Source organism: Aquarana catesbeiana, linkage group LG01 (assembly GCF_042186555.1).
Source record: "Aquarana catesbeiana isolate 2022-GZ linkage group LG01, ASM4218655v1, whole genome shotgun sequence".
NCBI lineage: Eukaryota > Metazoa > Chordata > Amphibia > Anura > Ranidae > Aquarana > Aquarana catesbeiana.
The window spans coordinates 248,523,885-248,547,799 of NC_133324.1; the positions used below are offsets into that span (position 1 = coordinate 248,523,885).

Here is a 23,915-nt window from a genome sequence, read left to right on the forward strand (position 1 = left end):
TGGGTTGCCTTTGGGGAATATACTGTATGTCAACATGTAAACATGCAATTCTCAGAGAACTCCAAGAACAAGTATTTACGTTAAGACAGTATACAGCAACATAAGTGGAGCTCCAATTTAACATCAAGCGTAAAATATGGTTTCCCAATGCGCCATTTTATTTGTTTACCAGATATTTATCAGCTACATTTCACTTCACCTACTTACAGTAAAAGGAAAAAAAAATGCTGGTGTTAGGATTTTTATTATAACTTTTCCAAGAAATAATATGACTAAATATCCTCTTTGGATGAAAATGAAGTGAAGCTACCATATACAGTACCTGACCGCGAGATGGTGTTTCCAGCGCGATCCTATCGCTCTGGTTCTCGGCGACAGGGTACTGTGCATGTTGCGCTGGCTCACTGATCGGGAAAGGAAAACTTTTTTTCCTTTCGCGATGAGTGACAGGCAGTGATGACAGCTGTCTGGTATGAATCATGAGGGGGAACGCCGCGCCAAATTTTAAAAACACACAACACAGCGTGGTTCCCCCCCCCCCCAGGAGCATAACAGGCCCTTAAGTCTGGTATGGATTGTAAGGGGAACCCCCTACGCCAAAAAAAAAAAATCGGCGTTGGGGTCCCCCCCAAAATCCATACCAGACCCTTATCAGAGCACACAGCCCGGCCGGTCAGGAAGGGGGGGTGGGGACGAGCAAACGCCACCCCCCCCCGAACCGTACCAGGCCGCATGCCCTCAACATTGGGGGGTGGGCGCTTTGGGGCTGGTGGGGCGCTCTGCGGGCCCTCCCACCCCAAAGCACCTTGTCCCCATGTTGATGCCCGAACACCGGGCAAAGATGGAAGAAGACCCCGAAGTCGGAAGGAGACCCCCGGAGCTGTCTAATAAATTACTTTTAAAACCGTATCTATGGCCGTACATGTAGCAATTTGATGCAGCAATGGAACTTTCTATTTTATTTTTTGTCAAAATTGATAGGTAAAAAGGAGAACATAAAATGGTGATTTTGATCAAAGCACGAAGAGGGAATCAAATTGCCCTGGCTGTGCGCGGTGAAAATTTCAATCTCCTTCAACCAAAAATGATACAGGTTTTCTCATATTTCCATTACATTTGCCTTGATCTTCCAATAAACGAATAAACTGCGAATTCATTGTCCAGTTTCGTCTTCAAAGCTTGCAGAATTTTGGTAATTGTTAGAACTTGTGGATAACAGAATGCTTTGTTTCTTGGTATTACTTGCTATCATATTTGGAACTGTTCAAAAGTGGTTAAAAAAATGACTGACAATCCCTGCCATGGCATGTGTACACCCCCGACCCTACCATCCAGGCTTAAGGGGAGAGCTGGTGAGGGCAGTAAAAATGAAGCTCAACTACAGGGTTTTACCACCACCCCACCTGCAAGCGTGAACATGCCTTGTCTCTGAACACTGCCACATCAGTCCCAGTGTCACCATAGGGCCTCGTTCACACGAGGTTTATAAATCCATACCCCGTGCGAGCTTTGTGTTTAACCACATAAGGGTGCATATGTATTCTGCGCATTCCTGTGCAGGTAGTCCCATTCATGTCTATTGGGACACAGCGGCTGCTTCCAATCTCACGTCCACGTGGATGTTGCATGGATGTCAGATTGGGAGCAGCAGCTGTGTCCATGCAGCCTCTGTGTCCCAATAGAGATTGTTGGGACTGCCTGCATGGGTACGGAACACCAGCGCACCGCCGTGCAGGTAAACACTACTCTCACATGGGGTACACATTAATACACTCCGTGTGAACAAGACCCAATAATAAAGCCAGTCACAGTGTCCCTGATCACCCCTGAACACCAATCGCAGCATCATCATAAGGTCTCGTTCACACGGGATGTATCAATGCTTACCCTGTATGAGAGCCAGGTGTTCCATGCATCCTCTTGCAGGCAGTCCCATTGATGTATATTAGGGCACAGCAGCTGCACGCACACAGCCGCTGTTCCCAATCTGACATCCATGCGGGTGCAAGGCCCTGAATGCAGACAGTTTGACCAGCCAGTCACCGTGTACCCGATCACCATTACCCTAGTCACAGTGTTGCCAGACCAGTGTAACCAGCAACAGTGTTCCTGATCACCGTCAAGCCAGTGACAAGGTCACTAAAGCAGTACAGCCAGCAACAATGTTCGCAATCCACACCGGTGCCACTGTCACCAAAGCCACAACAGTGTCTCTGATCTCCACCACATCCACTGTAACCTGAACCGAACCATCTGCATATCCCGCTGACTACATTCCTGAGAGACACCAGTCTCAGCCATCCCTTGGTGATCTCAGGTCTGTGAATGCCATTAAGCAGTTTTTTTTTGGGGGGGAGGGGGGCTGGCAACAACTGAGTCCATACAGAGCCTTCTGTAAGTTATTCTGTTCCCCCAGGCCCTGAATTTAGGGAAGTCCCAGAGTCAGGAGTTATGTTTAACAGAGGAAGAACAGACCTTCTCTATATGAAGTGGCATGTTTGGGGTGCGAATCCAGAAACTCAGTGCTGGTAGGCAGAAATGCTAACCCATTAGCCACTGTTCTGCCACTTTTATCCCTCTGGTCATGGAGTGATAACAGCTTCTACTCTTGGATTCCCAGGGTGGCACGGATGGCACCCAAAATATCCTCCACCACCCTCCAGGAAAGGCTCCTAGCGAGTGGGTCTAAAGGACTCACCGTCCAACCCCTCTACTTCTGACTCCACCTGGGAGCCTGAAGAAGCGCCAACTGGCTCCTCTACCTTCCCTTGAAAAGAACGATTTCCTCACCGAGTCTTGCCATCCTTTGATGGCTTCCACCCAAGCTTCTAGGACTAGAAACACCCTTTTAACACAACATACTGATGTGGCATCGGTAACCTAGCCCTTGCCTATTTTGAGGATACTCTGCTGTTTACTATTCAGTTCCCAAGCAGGCGATACCCTGTCTGAGACTGAACCTATGGTTTGAGTGCTGCTAGTCCAGAGTACCAGCCACTAAGCCACTGTTGATATGTGGTTTAAGATTTTTTAGGGAGGGAAGTAAGGCTGACGCTTTTTCCGTGCAGCTTGGCAAACTGGTAATGAGCAGCCGGAGGGGGGCTTGCAAATTCAAGCCGGTGACCCCTCCTTACAATCCCCACTATGAGAGGAAGGTCCCCAATCTTCCTTCAGACCGTTCGGGGGGGGGGGACGAACCCCCTATTTTGCCCCGCCTTTCTGACCCCAAGACCTCTTTGGAACGTTGGCCTTTGGGACCCTGAATTCTCTCCGAGGGCTAGACTTATTCCTTGCACTACACCAGACAGGAAAGGACTCTCACCCATCAGCCATCCGATTTAAACGGTTTCCAGACCAGGACCTAACCAAAACAAGCCCTCCGTGAGAATCCCACAGAGCTTAGCCTTGGATGCACTGTCCTACTGCCAAGTTTTAACTGAGATGACAAGGGCTGAGGATCTGGCAGACATATGTAGTGAATCAGTCGAGGCATCCGCACTATATGCCACCCCCCCGCAAGAGCATGGGAAAGGACGACAAGATTGTCTCCGTCTCGTACCCTGCCCCTATGTGCGCCCTAAGGTAGAGTCCCAGGTGTCCTTCAAGAGCAGATCCATCCTCTTGTCCATGGGATCGCTCCCAGGTAAAAAGGTCTGTATGCCTGGAAACCCGATGGAAAACTGCGTCCAGTCTGGGTACCCTACCGACTGACGGACCGTCCTCCGTGAAAAAGAAAACCTAAGCTTCAGGGCTCTTGAAAGGAAGGGTTTCCTCCCCAGATCTTGTCAATCTTTGATGGCTTCCAGACCTTCCTGGGCTGGGAACTTCTTCTGTTCCCCCAGGCCCGGATACATCCGGTCATGGAGCGATAGAGGCTTCTTCTCCTGGCATTCCCAGGGTGGCACGGATGTCTCCCAAGACATCCTCCACCTCCTCGAGGGTCTAGAGGGATCACCACCCAACCCCTCTCCCTATGACTCTACCTGGGAGCCTGAAGAAGTGCAAACTGGCTCCTCCTCAGCTTGTCATTAGTGCCCCCCCCATGCCCCTCCATTAGCGGAGGATAAGACTGGCGTGCAGGTGCAATACTCTGCTGAGCTGGCGGGGGGCCAGCCTGGGGCTAAACCCAACAAAAAAGAGGCATGCTGGGGATTGTAGTTCCTCAGGCTCACCGCACAGAGGGCATGCCGGGCATTGCAGTTCCTCAGGCTCACCGCACAGAGGGCATGCCGGGCATTGCAGTTCCTCAGGCTCACCGCACAGAGGTCATGCCGGGCATTGCAGTTCCTCAGGCTCACCGCACAGAGGTCATGCCGGGCATTGCAGTTCCTCAGGCTCACCGCACAAAGGGCTTGCTGGGCATTGCAGTTCCTCAGGTTTACTGCACAAAGGGCATGCTGGGCGCTGCAGTTCCTCAGGCTTATTGCACAAAGGGCATGCTGGGCATTGCAGTCCTCCAGCTCACTTTTAAAACCAAATGCAATGCCATACTCCTAAGCAGAGTATCACCAGGAGTGTCCCTAGGACCAAACACCATCAAGGTCCCAGTACCACCTCCCAACCCCTCGACCACCAGAGGAGTCTACACCTGTGGAACTATCGGGGGAAAGGAAATACCCACCCCAGGGTTCCTCTCACCTTATTGGCTGGTGCTGGCATTACCAGAAGTAGCCTGGGCTGCCTCTACCCCGGACATCTCCTGCTGAGGTGGTCCCGCTTTCCTGAGTCGCTCGCTGACAGCGTTTACAGGCTAGCACCGGCCAGAGCTTGGCCCTCTCTCATAAGCTGTGGAACCGAAAGCCGCGGCTTCAGCAGAAGTGCACACTCCCCACCGGACGTGATGTCACTACGCCCTCCAGTCCAGCCTCGAGCTCCCTCACTGGCCACACAGAACGCGGGGAGGAATGGTGCACCTCTGACAACGTCCCCATGGACAGAATGAGATCGGGGCCCCCGAAGCTTCTTTCCCACCCTCAGGAGAAGCTCTGGGTGGCTAAGCGGCGGACCTAACGGTACCTTCCCCAAGGCTCCGCCAACCGAAAAAAAATAAATATGAGATAGGGAGAGCTTCTCCCCACAGTAAAAACCGACCTCAACCTCCCCAGTTGATCAGACCTGGTTCCCAGCGATGTCTCCCTGCCAGAGAAAACACCAAAACTGAGGGTCCAGTGGGGCAGGAGGGACTTAAATCTTGAAGCTAAGGCGGTGATTCCTGTAAAGGGAGGAGCCGAGGTCTCAAAAGGTGGCTGTCCTGAAAGATGTTTAGGGAAAAAGGTTTCTTTTTGCATTTTCCAAAAACATGACATTTTCAAAAGACTCATTATGCCTCTTAGAAAATACCTTAAGTCGTATGGTTTCCAAAATGTGGTAATTTTATAGGTGTTTCCATTGTCCTGGTGATCCAGAAATGTAATAGTCAGGAAATTAGATGTATAATGTATGCCCCTGGAACATCTGAAAGTGCTTCTTGGATTTTGGCCTCTTTATGTTGCTAGGTTGTTGAAAAGTCTCAGTTATATGGTATTACCCTACTCTTATTGACAACTTTGAGTAAAAAATACATTTTCATTTTCTTTCAACATTTTCCAAAACCTTATGGGAAAAAAAAAAACAAAAAAAAAACAAAAAACACAATTTCCAAAAGACTCACTATGCCTCTTAGAAAATACCTTGGAGTTTTTGCTTTTTAAAATGTGGTCATTTTGTGGAGGTTTATATTGTACTGGTGCTTTAGGGCCTCCAAAAATATAATAGGTAGTCCTGAAATTAGTTGCCTAGTTTATGCCCCAAGAAAGCCAGAAGGTGTACCTTGGATTTTGGGCCTCTCCATGTGTCTAAGCTGTCTCACACATATGGCATCCCCATACTTGGGAAGAGTAGAATGTGTTTTGTAAGTATGCCCATGCTGTGTGTGAGAAATAACTTGTTAAAAATGACAATTTTATGGAGGGAAAAAAAAAAAAAAAGTTTTTTTTTACTTTCACACTTTTCAAAAGAACTGTGGCAAAAAGAAATTACAACGTAGGCCTTACAATAAGGCCATTGGGGGAGGGGGGGGGGGGGGGTTGGGGGGTTGGGGGTTTATGTGTACTGTCCTGGCATTTCAGGGCTTTAAGAATTGAAATAGACAGTCTGAACATCAAGGCTTATAATTTTCAAATATATACTGTACATACACACCAAAATTTGCAGACCCTATAACTCTCACACAAATGAAATAACAAACATATTTTATTTTTTTTACTGAAACATGTAGCAGAATACATTTTAGGACTATTTTATTTCATTAGTCACACATACCTGTCATTAGTAATGCCAGCTGTATTTTTTGCTCCAATGGGTTAAACATCATGGAATGAGGTATCTAAACTGTGTATGTCTAGTTAGAGCAATTCATGCATACATGCCATTTGCTAGGACATTTCAACACAACACAACTTCATCAGGTTTTCAAAGCCATATGGGTCCCTATAGAGATATCTCTTCTCTAACCTAGCTGGATGCTGCCATTATACACAGAGTACCCCAGAATTCAGAAACCAAGAGTGCTGGTTTTTTTTTTCCTTTTTAGCACTTTGGCATATTTGCCTTGGGTAGCAGAGGACCCTGTCCTGACACTGCTTACTGTTCTCATAAACAAGATTGAAGTTTATACCAGAAGTGACCCAAAAACGGTTAATGGGATAGGGAGATTTTACAAAATCCTTTGCTGTAAACACAACATATATGCAACATCTACAATACCCCCATTTCTAAATAAAATGCTGAATTTGTCATTGTTGGATATAAGCTTCAAAGTGAATTTGTAACACACAACAAAGACTGTCTTTTATCACATGTATACATAACACTTTTAATTATGACAATATACTGTAACTATAGGGTCTCTGGGATTAGAGGGATTGAGAACATTACATCTCCCCTACCCTGGAGTATCCATATCAGTATATAAGCAAATACAGTAATTCCCAGGCCATATAATGCAATAATTTTTTTTTTTTTTTAAAGTTGCAATCTTTCCCCAATGTATTTTACTCAACATATTCCAAAATAACTTTGCTGTGTTCACATTATACTAATGCATTCTGTTCACAACATATGGTTTTTGGAATGCCTCAAGGTCAAGTTACTCCCCAGTAAACATACGATTGACTGCCAGTTTGTCATCCCTGGACATGATTATGTTGTCTTCAGACTTAATACATTTTATCCGAATTACTGTTATCACAGTCCAGTCTAGACCACAGTTTACTTTCACTCTTATCCAACTACTTAAAAATGTAAAGTAACCACTTCTACACATACAGTGGATATAAAAAGTCTACACACCCCTATTAAAACATCAGGTTTCTGTGATATAAACAAATGAGACAGTTAAATCATTTCAGAACTTTTTCCACCTTTAATGTGACCTATAAACTGTACAACTCAGTTGAGGGAAGTAAAAATCAAATATTAAAATAATATGGTTGCATAAGTGTGCACACCCTGAAACTAATATTTTGTTGAAGCACCATTTGTTTTTATTACAGCACTCAGTCTATTTGGGTATGAGTCTATCAGCATGGTACAACTTGACTTGGCAATATTTGCCCACTCTTCTTTGCAAAAACAATCCAAATCTGTCAGATTGTGAGGGCATCTCCTGTGCACGGCCCTTTTCAGATCACTCCAGATTTTCATTCCAAAACGTTAATCTTCTTCTGGTGAAGCCATCCCTTTGTTGATTTGGATGTATGCTTTGGGTCGTTGTCATGCTGAAAGATGAAGTTCCTCTTCATGTTCTTGTTTCTAGCAGAAGTCTGAACGCTTTGCGCCAATAGAAAAAATAATACTGCGCTAACACTCAAAACTAAGTGGAGCAGCGACTATAGTGTTATACAGCACAATCAGATAAAATATTAAAAAAGTCGCACTAATATTGTGATGGAGGCAACAAAATGAATGCCTCAAAACCTTATGAGAAATAAATTATAAACAAGTGATGTTCAATGTGCAGAAAAACAAACTAATGAGACACAAATAATGTCCATACAATCTGTGCATAATATACAGAAAGTGATTATAAACGTAGTAATCTCAAAAAAAGTCCATATATCTTGGCCTGGGACTCAGGAAGCCAAACCTGAGAGAGAGCTACTGATGTGAGGTCTGCTTTGTGAGAGACAGAAAAAGATACACCATCCTGTTGCGGTCCATGGAGAGGGTTCCTGTGGATGTGACGGTATCCAGTGCCTACCTCTAGGATCCCGGGCGGGGGTTACAGCCATTTGCCTAGTGAGGTCCCCTATAATTAAGGGACCAACATCCTCTGGTAAGCGGCAGTATTTTTGAAGGTGGAGGTTTCATCTGCGCACCCCATTCACCTCAGCAAGAGTTTTTTCACCTGTCACTTGGGGACACTGTGTTTGTTTTTTGCCTATACACTTTTAATATATGGACTTTTTTGAGATTACTACGTTTATAATCACTTTCTGTATATTATGCACAGATTGTATGGACATTATTTGTTTATCATTAGTTTGTTTTTCCGCTTTGCGCCAATCTCTGGTAATTGGAACGGTTCGTACTTCCCTCTACCTTGACTAAAGCCCCTGTTCCAGCTGAAGAAAAACAGCCCCAAAGCATGATGCTGCCACCACCATGCTTCACTGTGGGTATGGTGTTCTTTTGTTGATGTGCAGTGTTTTTGCACCAAACATATATCTTTTGGAATCGTGGCCAAAAAGTTCAACTTTGGTTTCATCTGACCATAACACATTTTCCCACGTGCTTTTGGGAGTCTTCATATGTGTTTTTGCAAAATTTAGCTGGGCTTGGATGTTTTTCCTTCATAAGAAAAGGCTTCTGTCTTGCCACTCTACCCTAGCCCAGACATATGAAGAATATGGGAGATTGTTGTCATATGTACCACACAGCCAATACGTGCCAGATATTCCTGCAGCTCCTTTAATGTTGCAGTAGGCCTCTTGGCAGCCTCCCTGACCAGTTTTCTTCTCGTTTTTTCATCAATTTTGGAGGAACGTCCAGTTCTTGGTAATGTAACTGTTATGCCATATTTTCTCCACTTGATGGTGACTGTCTTCACTGTGTTCCATGGTATACCTAATGCCTTGGGAATTCTTTTGTACCCTTCTCCTGACTGATACCTTTTAACAATGAGATCCCTCTGATGCTTTGGAAGCTCTCTGCAGACCATGGCTTTTGCTGTAGAATGCGACTAGGAAAATGTCAGGAAAGACCTACTAGAACAGCTGAACTTTATTTGGGGTTAATCAGAGGCACTTTAAATGATGGCAAGTGTGTACTGACTCCTATTTATCATGAGTTTGAATGCGATTGCTTAATTCTGAACACAAATATATCCCCAGTTATAAGAGGGTGTGCACACTTATGCAACCCCATAATTTTTTTTTTACCCCCCCACCCCCTCCCCCCTAAAAAATTTCAGTTTGTTTTTCAATTCATGTGTACAGTTTATAGGTCACATTAAAGGTAGAAAGATTCTGAAATAACTTATCTTTGTCTCATTTTTTACATCGCAGAAACCTGACATTTTAAGAGGGGTGTGTAGACTTTTTATATCCACTGTAGTTGTCACCACTCATATATAGATATCGAATCTTCATCTTCTCCTATTGTATATACACTAGTAGAAAAAAAAAAAAATTATATATATATATATATATATATATATATATATATATATATATATATATATATACACACACACACACACACACATATATATATATATATATATATATATATATACACATATATAATAAAAATCGGTGTTATCACTAGGCCTACAGATACACCACTCAGCGCCAGGACACGATACTATTCTGAATACAGACACAAAATAATATGTATAAAAATAAGAAAAAAACCCAAATCTGCAAAAATGCAAGAAAGGTTTAGAGCCCTAAGGCAGAAACAGCAGCCGTTTAAAAAGATCGCTTCATAAATATTATAAACAGTGTTTAAAAATAATCTAAAAAACAGACTAAAATGTCACACTAAACAGCGCTAACGTTGAGCAAGATATAATAAACATGTGGCCAACTACACATGCAAAAAAAAAAAAAAAAAAAAAGTCGAAGTCAGGATATGACGAAACGCGTCAGGGCGTGGCTTACGCGACGTAGGAAGTGACGTGTGCGCTCCACCTTAGTCAACTACACAAACCAGGAAGTGGCTGACGGTCCCTGGGTAGCGTTATTGGCTTGCTGTGGTGAAGTACCTACGCTCCTTACTATCTGCTTTACTGATTGCAAGTTGAATATGAACATTGATGTATGTATATTTATTGAAGGGGGGTGTGTGTATTTGTTGTAAGGGGTTTTTAGTCAATAAAACAGGATTACGCTATGTGCGCCTCTCTCTTTGTTTTTTGACCTATTGTGAACCCTGAACGTATGAGATCCCTCTGGAGTGGTCTTAACAGCAGCTGGTGGTGTGAATTGCTGTTCTTTTGGAGGCTGTATTATTCTCTAGCTTTGGTGAGTTTGACCCCCTGCGGGGAGTGTGTACGCACAGGGTGAAATTTGGAGTGATCGGTGGAAGGTGCACGCTGAGGAACACCTGATGAACGCTTTATGAACTACACTCTGAACTCTGCACCACTTCTTTTTTCTTTTTAAGGACTTTTTTTTTTTTTTTTGCATGTGTAGTTGGCCACATGTTTATTATATCTTGCTCAACATTAGCGCTGTTTAGTGTGACATTTTAGTCTGTTTTTTAGATTATTTTTAAACACTGTTTATAATATATACACACACACACACACACACACACACACACACACACACACACAGGAATTTTTGTAACAAAGGTAAGTATTTTATGCCTTTCATGGCTTAAGGGGATCAGGGTGGAAAAGATATCAGGATATCAGGGGGTTCCTATTTGGCTGTAGTTGTTGCTAGTAATGTATATATTGTGATTATGAACCATATAACACACCTATTTTAAAGAAAGTAAAAGTTTTTGATGAAAAGTATAGTTATATTTAGCCTTTTATAAACATTCACTGAGTCATGGATATTTCTTAACAATTCTATTCCAATGAGTCGGAGTAAGCAGACTAATTTATGAAGAATGTTGCAGTGATTTTGTTGCATCCTCAAGAGGAAAATGATTTACTAGAACAAGAGAAGAAGATTGATTGCATGTGGTCAGTCTTGGAAAAAATTATTTTTAAACAAATTAGAATACTTTCTAGCCTCCATTCTACTACAGCTATGATAATCCACAAAATGTAATTTGAAAAAAAAAAAAAAAAAGAGAAGGATACAAAGTTACTACTAAGAAACTTTTTGAACATTGTTGCAAGTTAAGCTAATTTGAAGTATACATCAGCACACACTTTAATACTCTTCTTTATATAGAGATCATACTTTATAAAAGAAGTATGAAGTAGGAAACAAAGCCTGAAAAGAAACCTAAAAATGTAGCCACCACATCCAAAAACTAGTAAATTATAATACATTACATATTTTTTCTTGGGGTTATATACGTTTTTAAAAAGGTTTGCAATATTACAACAGTTGTGGCCATCACAGCCAGGAGAAGACCGTGATTATTACTACCGGCTATACCAGAAACTAGAGATAATCATATGTAAAATCTGGCAGGCTGGTTGTACCCAAATTGATCGATCAACTTGGTACATTCAGCCTGCCCATATATGGTTAGAATCTCAGACGGTTCCTATATAACCGGCCAAGATTCTAACCCTCTACGGCCAACCTAAGCTGCTTCCTTCAATACTAACTTCAAATCAAAAAGTAATTCCCACTTTCCTTACAAAGCTATGCCTCTTTAAACTGTACTGTAATACTGTACAACCGCAACTGAACTAAGGCTGTATTCACACTTGGGCTGAGCGTCTTTAGTCACTTTGTGGCTTTTTTTTTTTTTTAGCATTTGTACAGGTGTTTTTTACATTTTTTTGCAGGTGGCTGATGCTTAAGCATGTATTTACTATTATCTTAAGCCAATGGAAAGCTAGTTACTATGGAAAAGAAACATGTTAGGTGTGTGGTTTCTCCCATTTTCACACACTTCCATTGGAGTGTTTTGGGCCCAAAAACACTTGAACTTTGTAGCTCAAAAGAAGCTCAAGTACTTTTTTGCGCTACAAGCCTCAAACGACAGCATGTTCAGATGTGAACAGGCGCATTTAAAAACCATGGGATTTTGGAAGTTGAGCATTTTGGAGTCCCTTTAGTAACGTTTTCCTTTTATTCCTGTCACAGCGATACAACAGGATGCGAGAGTGAATTTCTACAAAGATAGAGAAGATCAGCTCTTAAACCATTTGTCACTGGATCCCAATAAAGGTTTACATTATCCTCCAGTTTTACCACAACTCAAAATTATTGGCTGTAGCATCATTCTTTGTAATAACAGAAAAACTGGTCACCAGGACCAATAATTGGGTTGAATCTCCCCAGCAGGGGCACAGACAGCAATGGAAACCTGGCAGAGGCCCTAACCATTCCCCATTCTACGCAATACTAGAAAACCTTGACTTTACATACACTTTAGATTTTTGCGGGCCTGAACTAAAAAAAAAAAAAAAGTGGATATTAGCCAACTTATATGGAACAACCTGAAATGTTAATAGTGTCTTTGTAATTCTGTAACAATGAGCCTTTTTCTTGAATTCTTCCTGAAAAACAGCAATGTAGCAACAATGGCTGTGCCTCCTGCCTGTGTATCTGCAGTGTTTTGAATATTAGCAATATGAGATTTGTATACTCACTACTGTGCTGCTTACCATTCTCCTTGCTATAAAAGATAGCTGTAGGAGGACCTACAATGCAAGATCTCCAAACTTCTGCTTCATCCATTCTGTGGATCTATGATTCTTCCACCTCTCTTGCTACTTCTCAATCATTCCTTCACTGGTAATCAGGGGGTAAAAAGCTCTGACATAAGGGAACAAAGCCCTGCTCTTTTACCAAGATGGCTGCCTCCAAACAGAGACAGCGAGAAAAAAAAAAGACATGGTGAGCCAGTAATATTGGCAATACTGGTGACTAGTCCTTTTCTTTCTGCTTGCGATTTTTGCACAGTTCATGTCGTATAAAAAATATTCACACTGCATTAACATGAAATCTCTATAAAGAAATTAGGAGGAAACACTACTGAGGACCATTAATAAAAGCAAAAGCCAAACAAAACTACTCACTGCCAAGTCAGGTTCATTTTTGGAAACACCATAGAAAATTAATCTTGAGTAAGAGTGTACTTCATAAAGCACAAAAATATAATATGGCATTAATATTCCATGGACAACACACTGTCACTACCACACAATGCACAAGATGATCATTGAAGCAATATAACTGCAGGAAGGGCAGTTTGGCTGATTGGAGGCTACTATGTCAATACGATCAGTTTCAAAGTGTGAAACATAATAGCCCATACACACCCCGGCAAAGATTTTCCATGCCCCCTACTGCCATAAGAAGACAAGAGCCTTTATATTAAGAAGGAAAAACGTAATAGAATCCAGCTCACAACTATGATTACAATACGCATGGGGTAAATTCTTTGAAAATAATTTAGTACCCAGGTGGTTTATATCAGGTTTTTTTTTTTATTTTTTTTATTTTTTTTTTTTAAACATTCCCACAGGTAACAGGAGTTTTCTGGGTAAAATATAAAATAACCTGCTACTCACATATGTCTAAACACCTTGATTCCTTTCGCCTACATGCTGGAAGTGTCCATTTGATTTCTCTGCCTTTTTACTGCCATTTTACTGACAAGTAATATAAACACACAGACTAACAAAAAGTTAATTTCAGTAATTCAATTCAAAAAGTGAAACTCCTATATTATTATATATATATATATATATATATATATATATAAAATATATCACTCTGTATGTAATGCAAGCATTTCTTTCTTTTAATTTTGATGATTATGGCTTACATCTATTGAAAACCCAAAATTCAGTATCTCAGAAAATTAGAATATTACAGAAGACCAATAAACAAACAGATTTTTAATACAGAAATGTTGGCTTACTGAAAAGTATGTCCATGCACAGTATAGTATGCATTCAATACTTGGACGGGGCTCAGTTTGCATGAATGGAGGCGATCAGACTGTGGCACTGCTGAGGTGTTATGGAAGTCCAGGTTGCTTTGATAGCTCGTGTGCAATGTTGGGTCTGGCGTTTCATCTTCCTCTTGACAATACCTCACAGATTCTCTATGGGGTTTAGGTCAGGCGAGTTTGCTGGCCATTCAAGCACAGTTATTCCATGATCATTAAACCAAGTTTTGATACTTTTGGCAGCGTGGGTTGGTCCACTGTGTTTTATCAAGTCCAAAGTCAGTGCAGCCCTCTACCAGGAAATTCTAGAGCACTTTATGCTTCCCTCTGCTGACCAGCTTTATAGAGATGCTGATTTAATTTTCCAGCAGGACTTGGCACATGCCCACACTGCCAAGTACCAATACCTGGTTTAATGATCATGGTGTCACTGTGCTGGATTGGCCAGCAAACTCGCCTCACCTAAACTCCATAGAGAATCTGTGGGGTATTGTCAAGATGAAGGTGAGACACCAGACCCGACAATGCAGATGAGCTGAAGGCTGCTATCAAAGAAACCTGAGCTTCTATAACACATCAGCAGGTCCAATTTATGCAAAAGGAACCCTGACCAAATACTGAGTGCATACTATACTGTAATTGAACATACTTTTCACTAAGCCAACATTTTTTTTTTTTTTTTATTGGTCTTATGTAATATTCTAATTTTCTGAGATACTGAATTTTGGGTTTTCACTAGCTGTAAGCCATAATCATCAACATTAAAAGAAAGAAATGCTTTAAATATATCACGTATGTAATGAATCTATATATAATATGAGTTCCACATTTTGAATTGAATTTCTGAAATAAATTAACATTTTGATAATATTCTAATTTTATGAGATGCACCTGTAGAAGGTGAATATACAGTCACCAGAAACAACTGTTTAACAAAACAAGATCAAGACCAAGACCAGATAATTAGAGGGCAGGGCCATTTTTTGTACCCTAAGAAGAGGCCCTATGTATTGGAAAAGATACTGCCAAGATTTAAATCTATTTTCAAACATGGGCTCAGCATAAACATGTAAATATAGGTCAAGGTTATACTAAGTGATTGCAGTAAATGCCAGCACACAAAATATATGGTATGTAGAATATAAAAAAAAAAAAGTCTGAAATGTGTGTGTACAAATGCATGCAGATGATCTCAGAGTACCCATTGCAAAATTGGACTGGCATTCTGGCCAATCGGGAACATAACGGAAGGGCTCCTTCCTGTGTGCAAAGCTCAATATAGGCATACAGAGAACATTCGGACATACATGCATAATGTAACCATCTCACAATATCTGCAGGAAAAGATACTGCACAAGTATCCCTGATTAAGTAGCAGAGGGCCTTAGGAACCAGTTTAATTCCCTGCAGATTAAACTGGCCTTACCTCATCTTAAGCCGGTCACACATTATACAATTTGTATACAAGAAAACTGTATAATGTATGGCCAGCCTTAGTGGGGAACAACAGTAGTCGGACATGTTTTTTTTTCCGTGTCCAACTGTCTTATCACTCGGAAACAGTGGTGGCTGGTGCTCAATGGCGCTCGCAGGTCACCTTTTTTGACCTCTATTAGAGCCTATGACTCTATTCAGGTGCTTCAAAAACACCCCCCGCCACTGTAATTCATGCGCCCTGGGCCCGAAAAGGGGCCGGGTGCCTAAATAAGGGGTGGCAGCGGTGGCCATAGATCGATTCATGCAATGCATGAATCTATCTATTGGTGATAGACGGGTGGCAGGAGAGAGGGGGGGCACCTGTGCGCCCTTATGGACGCACCGCCACTGCTCTGAAAGAATAGATTGCAGGACTGTAAGAGGGTGCCCCATAGATATTAGAATAGGACCAATCTTGTTTTGGGAAACATGGGGGCCGTCATCTAATATCTATGGATGCCCCAAGTGGACCTGTAGGATGAGAGCCCCTGCAAGCTACTTAGCCTTATCAGTCTCATCTGAACACAGGACAGAAATTAATTTACTCATTTGTTCTTGTACTTGGCTCCAACACTTTATAGAGATATAGCTGTAATATTACTGAATGTATATTATTATTTAGCAATGCTACAATGCATGAACAAATGTGAGCTGGGGTACTTTAGATTTACTTTGTATCCACAGTTTGAGATTTAAATTATACTACATATATGAGAGTTTGAACTCACTTCTCCCTGAAGGTGTCTTTCTCTTGTTCACTCCACATGTTCATGACCTGTCGTTCCTTATACACCTTCATGGGGTCATCCATTAGACCATTCATATTAATAAACTTAATACGCTGCTGCTCAGCGTCAAACAACATTGGTGGAATGACTGCTAGTTGACGCATCTGTTTCTCCAGGTTCTGTAGGAAAAAAATCGTTTTATTAGGAAAAGTTACTGTGCAGACCAGCAATGGCATTCTTTAGCAACATACAGTACTGCAATTAACAAACGGAAAGATCATTAACATTTGAGGGTGGCTGATAGACTGTTGAGATCACATCTGATAACAGTCTATAGATGTCGACTGCAGGACTAAAGCCGGGTACACACTACAGGTTTATTTCATGCAACCCTATGGGTTGAATATAAAAAAAAAAAAAAAAAAAAAAAAACCAAAAAAAAAACCATCAGCTCCGGGCGGGAGCCGCTGTACTAACCATGCAAGGTTAGTCCAGCGATCCCCCCCCATTAAGCGGATGTGTTCTGACAGGGGGAGGCCCCCACCAGAACACTCCGATCAGCGCTCTCTGCCATTGGCTGAGAGCGCTGTTCGGGAGTCGGTAGGCTGCTGGTTTTTCAGCATGCACTTCCTGTCGGACAGACACACAGGCAAAATGCCGGATTTTTTTTATTGAACCGGCTGTTGTCTCTTTACACAAGCAGTGTGTACAGCAGAGCTAAGGACTAGGAGAGGAAGAAGTAGCAAAGAGAGACAGTCAGGTGTGCTGCAGTGCTCACATGCTAATAAAGAACATCCTGATAGGTGAAATAACAGAGTGATAGACAGATGAGTTCATCAGTTTGCTGCTTCTTTTTTCACTGTCCAATCACAGACTGGGGTAGAGACAAGACTTGAAAGTGTAAACTTAACTGCAGCAGAGAAAACTGAAGTCCCTGGCTGTGCTGTGTGGTAGAGCAAGTGCAAATCTCAGGACTGGATATACAAAAAAATACAAATCCGGTAAAACAGCTCTTATATACAGTATGTATTTCATCATATTTTCATGTATTTAGTTATCTCAAGTTCAGCTTTTACATAGTCCTACCTAGTATATTAATGTGCACCCACTAAGGATGAGCTCCGGCGTAACGTGCAGAGACCACCAGGAGGTCGGCACTGCACTGCGCTAATCACAGGCAGTGAGACATTTACCCGATGCGTGGCTGCAGAGATAGGGAAATGTCTCACTGTCTGTGATTAGCGCAGTGCGAACTTCCTGGCGGGCTCTAAGAACACGCCGGAGCTCATCCTTAGCACGCACTAGTTTTTCCACAACACAGATTCCCCGATTTAAAAAAAAAAAAAAAAAAAAAAAGGAAGACCGTTAAACAAACAGAATATATAAATCCCATGTCCCTGCAATTCTATTACATTCTACTTAAAATTCTATGATATTTTACTTGGCATCTGCACGTATGTATCATCTGAGGTACTGTTTTTTGCTATGCAGGCAGAATTTGGTGGTGGGTATTTTAGTAATTGACATATGTAAGAAAGAAGACCTACCTCCTGCTCTGACAGTCCGTCAATAATTTCTGACACTTCATGCTCGCTGCGTGCCGCAGATAAGGACAGGCCACTTCCCCTCTGTCCTACCCTGCTGAGAAAAGAAATTGAAATGTTCAACCACCTGTAGTGATGCATGAGAAGGTTGTATGGATGAGCAGCTTAACATGGTCACTGAAGGCATTCATAGTATGCCTGATACCCAGGGCTCTCCATCGCTAAAACAATACTTATAAATTCATGTTATTTCCTCTGTGTGACATTTCAAAAGCAAACATTGTTGGGCAATAAGCCAGAAGTACCTCGAATGCAAACATTAAGATGAGGAGAACCATTAACCAGAATGATGCCGTTTTGTCTGACCAGATTATACGTAAATGTAATTATGACCATATTACACTTAGACACATCATCGCTTGTTTTAGCACCAGCTGTATACTAAATGCGTTCCACAGGGATACATAGATCTTCGTACAAAACACATTACTATATTATTCTATTCCATATTTATATGTAATAACATCCTGGCTCTTGAAATTTTCACAAGTATTTCTGCTCAGTCATCCTAAAACCAAATTTTCCCTACACAATGGTATTTGCCTAATTTATTACAGGATGTTGCAGTTCCCCGCAGCACAGTGTCGGGCTGCAGTGTGAAGAGGACACATAGAAAACAATTGTTTTCTGTGTGTCCTAGCGGTGACTGGCATTCTTCCAGGGTGGATAAACGCTGCTCACCGCACTATATGTTAATTGGCTCTAAGGTAAAAAAATAGTAATGTGCTGTAACTCATATCAACCTATCAAGAATCATCTTATCATGGTGTAAAAGACAATGCGATTGGTTGTGAACAGGTGTTAATTTGTTTATTACAGGTATTTATTTAGAGCCGACAATTAACAAGTAACATGAAATACTTACAACGAAGCCCTCCAGCGGTGCACTGTCACTGCTGACAGGGCTTCCATCTACACCCGGTCTTCCTTCCGGGTTCACGGGCTCTGGCTGCTTGAATGACCAAGCCACAGTGAAGTCACTCCTGCGCATACCTATGACGTTTCTTCAGATCGCATGCGCCAGATATGACACATACTGCCAAGAGAGGGAGTAACTCCTAAACAGTGCACACTTGGGAGATATTCATTTTACCTACAGGTAAGCTATATTAGAAGCTTACCTGTAAGCAAAAATCACAAAGCGGACTTTACTACCACTTTAGGAGGAAGAGCAATGTGCAACATGCTATAACAAGCTCACCCCTACTACCTTTTAACTGTTCGGACAATTGCGTTCAAAGGCTAAGTAAGTCCACCTTTTGCTAATAAACAAATGCACACATTTTCACAGCAAAAATTAAAAAATGCGCATTTATTATATTTTTTGGCAAACGAGTCTGCAAAGCATGGCACATGCAATCAGTGTATTGTGGGGGCAAATCCAGGCTCCTGCAGACTCTTCCTCCAGCTCTGTGTCCGAACCAAAGTACTGATCTTCAGTTAGAGAACTGGAGAAGTGTCGGTGGACTATAAGTGTGGTGATTAGTGTAGACGTGGGACCTGTAGTTGTATTTTACAGTTTTCTGTGAATGAACGATGCAGATGTGCAGGTGGAGCCATGCATGGCCATGTTGATTTCAAATCCGACAGCTGCTGCGGGGAAGAAGAACCCGTGTACACAATTAGAGGGGGGCTGTTTTGGGTGTGTGTGTGTGGCGGGGTCTATTCGGCACCATGTTACGCCACTAAATATAGGTGTAACATGGTCCTAAAGATGGAGTTGGCCTTTAACAGTGAAACCTGGATGTCACAGCTTACATCAGAATCAATGCAGTCACTGAAAAGGAGTAAACATAGTATACCAACCTTTGCATGCGTTCTTGAAGCTCCCTCTGTTTGCGAATCTCTGGAAACTGTTTCTCATAGTACTCCCTTACTTTGCTTTCCTTTGCTCTTCTTCGTGGGTTATTTTCAATTCGTTCCACCTTCTTCTCCCAAGCTTCCATCAGCTGGTCATAACGCTGGCAAAGCTTCTGTTCCTAAAAGAAATATAAACAAATTCTTATTATTTATTATGATTAATTTCAGGTACTTATATAGCGCCATCAATTTACGCAGCGCTTTACATATACATTGTACATTCACATCAGTCCCTGCCCTCAAGGAGCTTACAATCTAAGGTCCCTAACTCACATTCATACATACTAGGGACAATTTAGACAGGATCCAATGAACCTACCAGCATGTCTTTGGAGTGTGGGAGGAAACCGGAGTACCCGGAGGAAACCCACGTAGGCACAGGGAGAACATGCAAACTCCAGGTAGGTTCTTTAGAAAATGCTAACCGTAAATGCAAAAAAGGTCTACTTATAGTGTAACTAAACCCAGAAACAAACATTTTATATATTGCGACCTAGCGCTCCTAAGTTGTGGTATCTGCACTCGTTTTTTTTAAAGGCTTTTTCCCCTTTTATTTTCAACTGGCCATCCTACCAGTAACATGCTTCCTGTCCTAGGGTGGCAATGTTCAATCACTGTACTGTTATCTACGGAGGAGTTGTCACACTGAGCTGCTCACCAGATTTAGACAAATGCCTCCCTCTCTTCTCAATTCCACATGGGGAAAGGTGTTCTCTAGGATCATTGAAGAAAACTGCAGAATTGTTTAAGATTTCTGTTCAGTGCACAGGAATTTTCTAGCAGGATCAACAGCTACTGTAGGTTTCTAAACTTGCAGGAAACTTACAAAGACTGAAAAAGAAAACGAATGCAGCCACCATATCTGTGAAGGCCGGTAAGCTGAAATATATTCCATTTTTGTTCCTAGGTATAGATTTTAAGCACTCATAGCAATCATTGTACACCTGTGCTCATAGCAACCATTGCTCTGTGTCATTCATGTAACATGGCCACTTTAGCCTAAACACACATTTTACAGAACCTGCTTTTTTTCTCTGTATGTGGTCTGTTTTAACGCAAGCCTAAATCACATGATGTCCAGCCATTTTCCACTGCCTTAAACATGCAACAGCCAGAACTGCTGCATAAAAATACCAAAGACCCCGCAGATCTGAATTTGTGTTAATAATCAATGCATCCTCATGGTCTATGTCCTCCTGCAGCAATTAGTAGTCACCTTACAGATATTATAGACATGTGTTTGAAAAACCTTTACTTTTTTAAAGCAGTATTAAACCCAAAACTAATATATTACAGCTTTCCAATCATTAGATGTGGTGGCTGCATTCGCTTTAAGGCTTTTTTCCCCCTCCACTTTCACCTGGTGATCTGGCCAGTGATACACTAACAAACTGAAGCCAAACTCCAGCTCACCCTGCACTTACACAAGCAGCTTTTTTTTTCTTTTGGGATGGGATTTGCATGAATAAATAGAAGCTGATCATGGTAAGCACATCTGTCAATAGTAAATGGTTTGTCACAACACTAACTGCTACATTTGCAAGAGAGCTTGTTCTGTTGAAAAACACACTGGCCAGATCAGATAAAAAAAAACAAAAAAAAACGCTGCCACAACAACTAAGAATTGATAAGCAGCAATATAATAAAATGTATGCTTTTGGGTCTAACATCGCTTTAAGCCATTGTTCAAAACTGGGTGGTCATTGTTAGTCTGTCTCAGGCTCAGTTCACATTGCTGCGTTGCGAGAACCCATGCAAATCCACTGCGGGTTCCCGCATCGTATACAACTTGCAGGCAGTTCACACTGCCCTTTGCGAACCGGTGTGGGTGTCAATACAAAGTTAATGACACCCCCAGATCGGTTCGCATATCGCAGTGCAAACTGTCAATTTGGACAGGAATCGGATCGCATGTGTGTGAATGCCCATGCGTTCCGATTCTGGTGCGGACCAAAAAAAGGGTCCTGCACGGCTTTGGTCCAAATGCGATGCAAATTCAGCCATACAATCTGTATGGCTGAATTTGCGTCGCACAGACATCACATTTGATTTGTACAGCAGTGCGGTGCAAATCACATGCAATGTCCAGCACACCAATATGATCCGAGCCTTTATCTGAAACCCAAGAAAATAAGGCATAAATATGTACTTGTTTCATATACATGTCCTGATGGTCCTTGTATTGATCAGTGAAAAGAGGTGGGGCTTAGTATTCCACAGTTTCAACCCATTAAATTTTGCATGACATAAGATGTTCTAGTGGAGAGAATGCAAACATACTACCCCGTTTCCCCAAAAATAAGACCTAGGGTGATTGTCGGTGATGGCTGCAATATAAGCCCTACCCCGTTTCCCCAAAAATAAGCCCTACCCTGAAAATAAGACCTACAAGGACTTTAACTAGGGCTTATTTGGGGGGTAGGGCTTATATTGCAGCCATCACTGACAATCACGCTAGGTCTTACTTTCGGGGAAACAGGGTAATATACTGCACACCCAAACTCTGGGGACACAGAGGACTGCCAGTATTGCTATATAGTATCAACCTGGTGCATTGAAAACAATAAAGGGAAATTAATTTAGTACATGCAGTATATAAGCAAATGTAACTGCCCAATAGCATAGCATGTGGAAAAAGCTGGTAGCACATTAGCAATTTATATCTGTGCCCTGCTAATTTACTATCCCAACCAATAGTTGTAGTACTAACAGCTCAGGCAATAAAGCAAAAAAATCCTGTCAGCAGAATTTCTGTATGTCTTCTTACTGACTTAGGCTCGGTTCACACTGGTGCGATGCGGGAACCACAGCAATTCCTGTGCGTGTTCTCGCATCGCATCTAAATCGCAGGCAGTTCACACCGCACTCTGCATCCCCCAATCGGTTCGCAGAATGCAGTGTGAACTGTGGAGTCGGATGGTATTGGATCACATGGGTCTGGACACCCATGCGATCGATTCCAGTGTGGACCCAAAAAGCGTCCTGCACCATTTTGGTGCGAATGCGATGCGATTTCAGACATACAAACTGTATGAATGAATTTGCAACACAGACATTGCATGTGATGTGCACAGGAATGCAGTGCGAAGTCTGCAGTTGCAAAATACTGACATGTTGGTGTTATATGTTGCACTGAGTAAAAAAAAAAAAAATAATAAAATAAAATTACAGCTGGATAAAAAACAAAAACTGTGTCTGTCTTCACTTCAGGCTGAAGAGCAACAAAATGTGATTTTAAAGGGGGGGGGGGGGGTAGTGAATCTTGTGTGTGTATAAATATATATATATCCCCCAAAGAAGCTCAACATGGGCACAATGCATGTAGATTAAATGTATTTGTTTTTGTACTACTAGAACAAGTGCTGTGATGACTAGCCCTGACAAAACACATTTAGACCACTTAAAGTAGCTAAAAAAAATGCAATGTTATATTTTTGAAATTGCATGTAATGTAAGCGAAGGCCTCATTCATGCAGGGTACCTATCCTAACACCCGTGCAAAGTGTCGTCTTCACCTGCAAGGGATGTAAAGGTGTTTCATGCATCGGCATGCAGGCAGTCCCATTCATGTCTATTGAGATGCTTGGGTTGAATGCACAAGCACAGTCCCTTACCCCAAACTGACAGCTGTGTACAGGGACACGTACCCGCATGAATGTCAAATTGGGACCAGCTGCTGTGCCCATGCAGTCACTGCTTCCCAACAGATATGAATGGGACTGCCCGCACGCATGGAATACCTGTGCATCCCGTGTGGATAAAGATGGCCATTGAAACCATTGTATGGACAAGTACGCTCCTGTGAATCAGACCTGATGCAGTGCATATCACTTTAGGTATTGTGGTGTGAGTGAGCCCTTAGGCCTCTTTCACATGGCCTTAGAGGTGTGGCAAATGACCAATGCAGCTATAGCATTAACTCGCATTCAGGACGCATTCCATATGAATAAAGTTGCAGGTTTTTGAAGCATTGCAAGTGAATTCAATAGAGGTAGCAGTTTGTGGTAAACCCTAAAGAATACGACATGCCTTAATATTCTTAACACAACACGAAGAGACTCTAATGTGAGGTGTATACTGTATAATTATCCAGAGCATTGGCAGGCGGTATAGGAGTTTTAAAAAGGCAGCTAAAACTTTTGTTTTTTTTTACCTATGTGAAAGAGGC

The 23,915-nt window shown here is 42.0% G+C and overlaps 1 protein-coding gene across 18 annotated transcripts in view; it reads right to left on the bottom strand.

Moving 5' to 3' along the window:
* The window catches only part of NCOR2 (nuclear receptor corepressor 2), a 712,221-nt gene that overhangs the window by 294,565 nt on the left and 393,741 nt on the right, over positions 1-23,915 (bottom strand). For 13 of the 18 annotated variants that reach the window (XM_073627722.1, XM_073627713.1, XM_073627747.1 and 10 more), the window contains exons 10-12: positions 19,694-19,866; positions 17,831-17,924; positions 16,284-16,462 (exon numbers count right to left, since the gene is read on the bottom strand). In XM_073627722.1, the coding sequence (XP_073483823.1) occupies positions 16,284-16,462; positions 17,831-17,924; positions 19,694-19,866 (446 nt within the window). The remainder of the gene's footprint in view (positions 1-16,283; positions 16,463-17,830; positions 17,925-19,693; positions 19,867-23,915) is intronic. The other 5 variants (XM_073627809.1, XM_073627730.1, XM_073627707.1 and 2 more) reach the window with 1 other exon arrangement.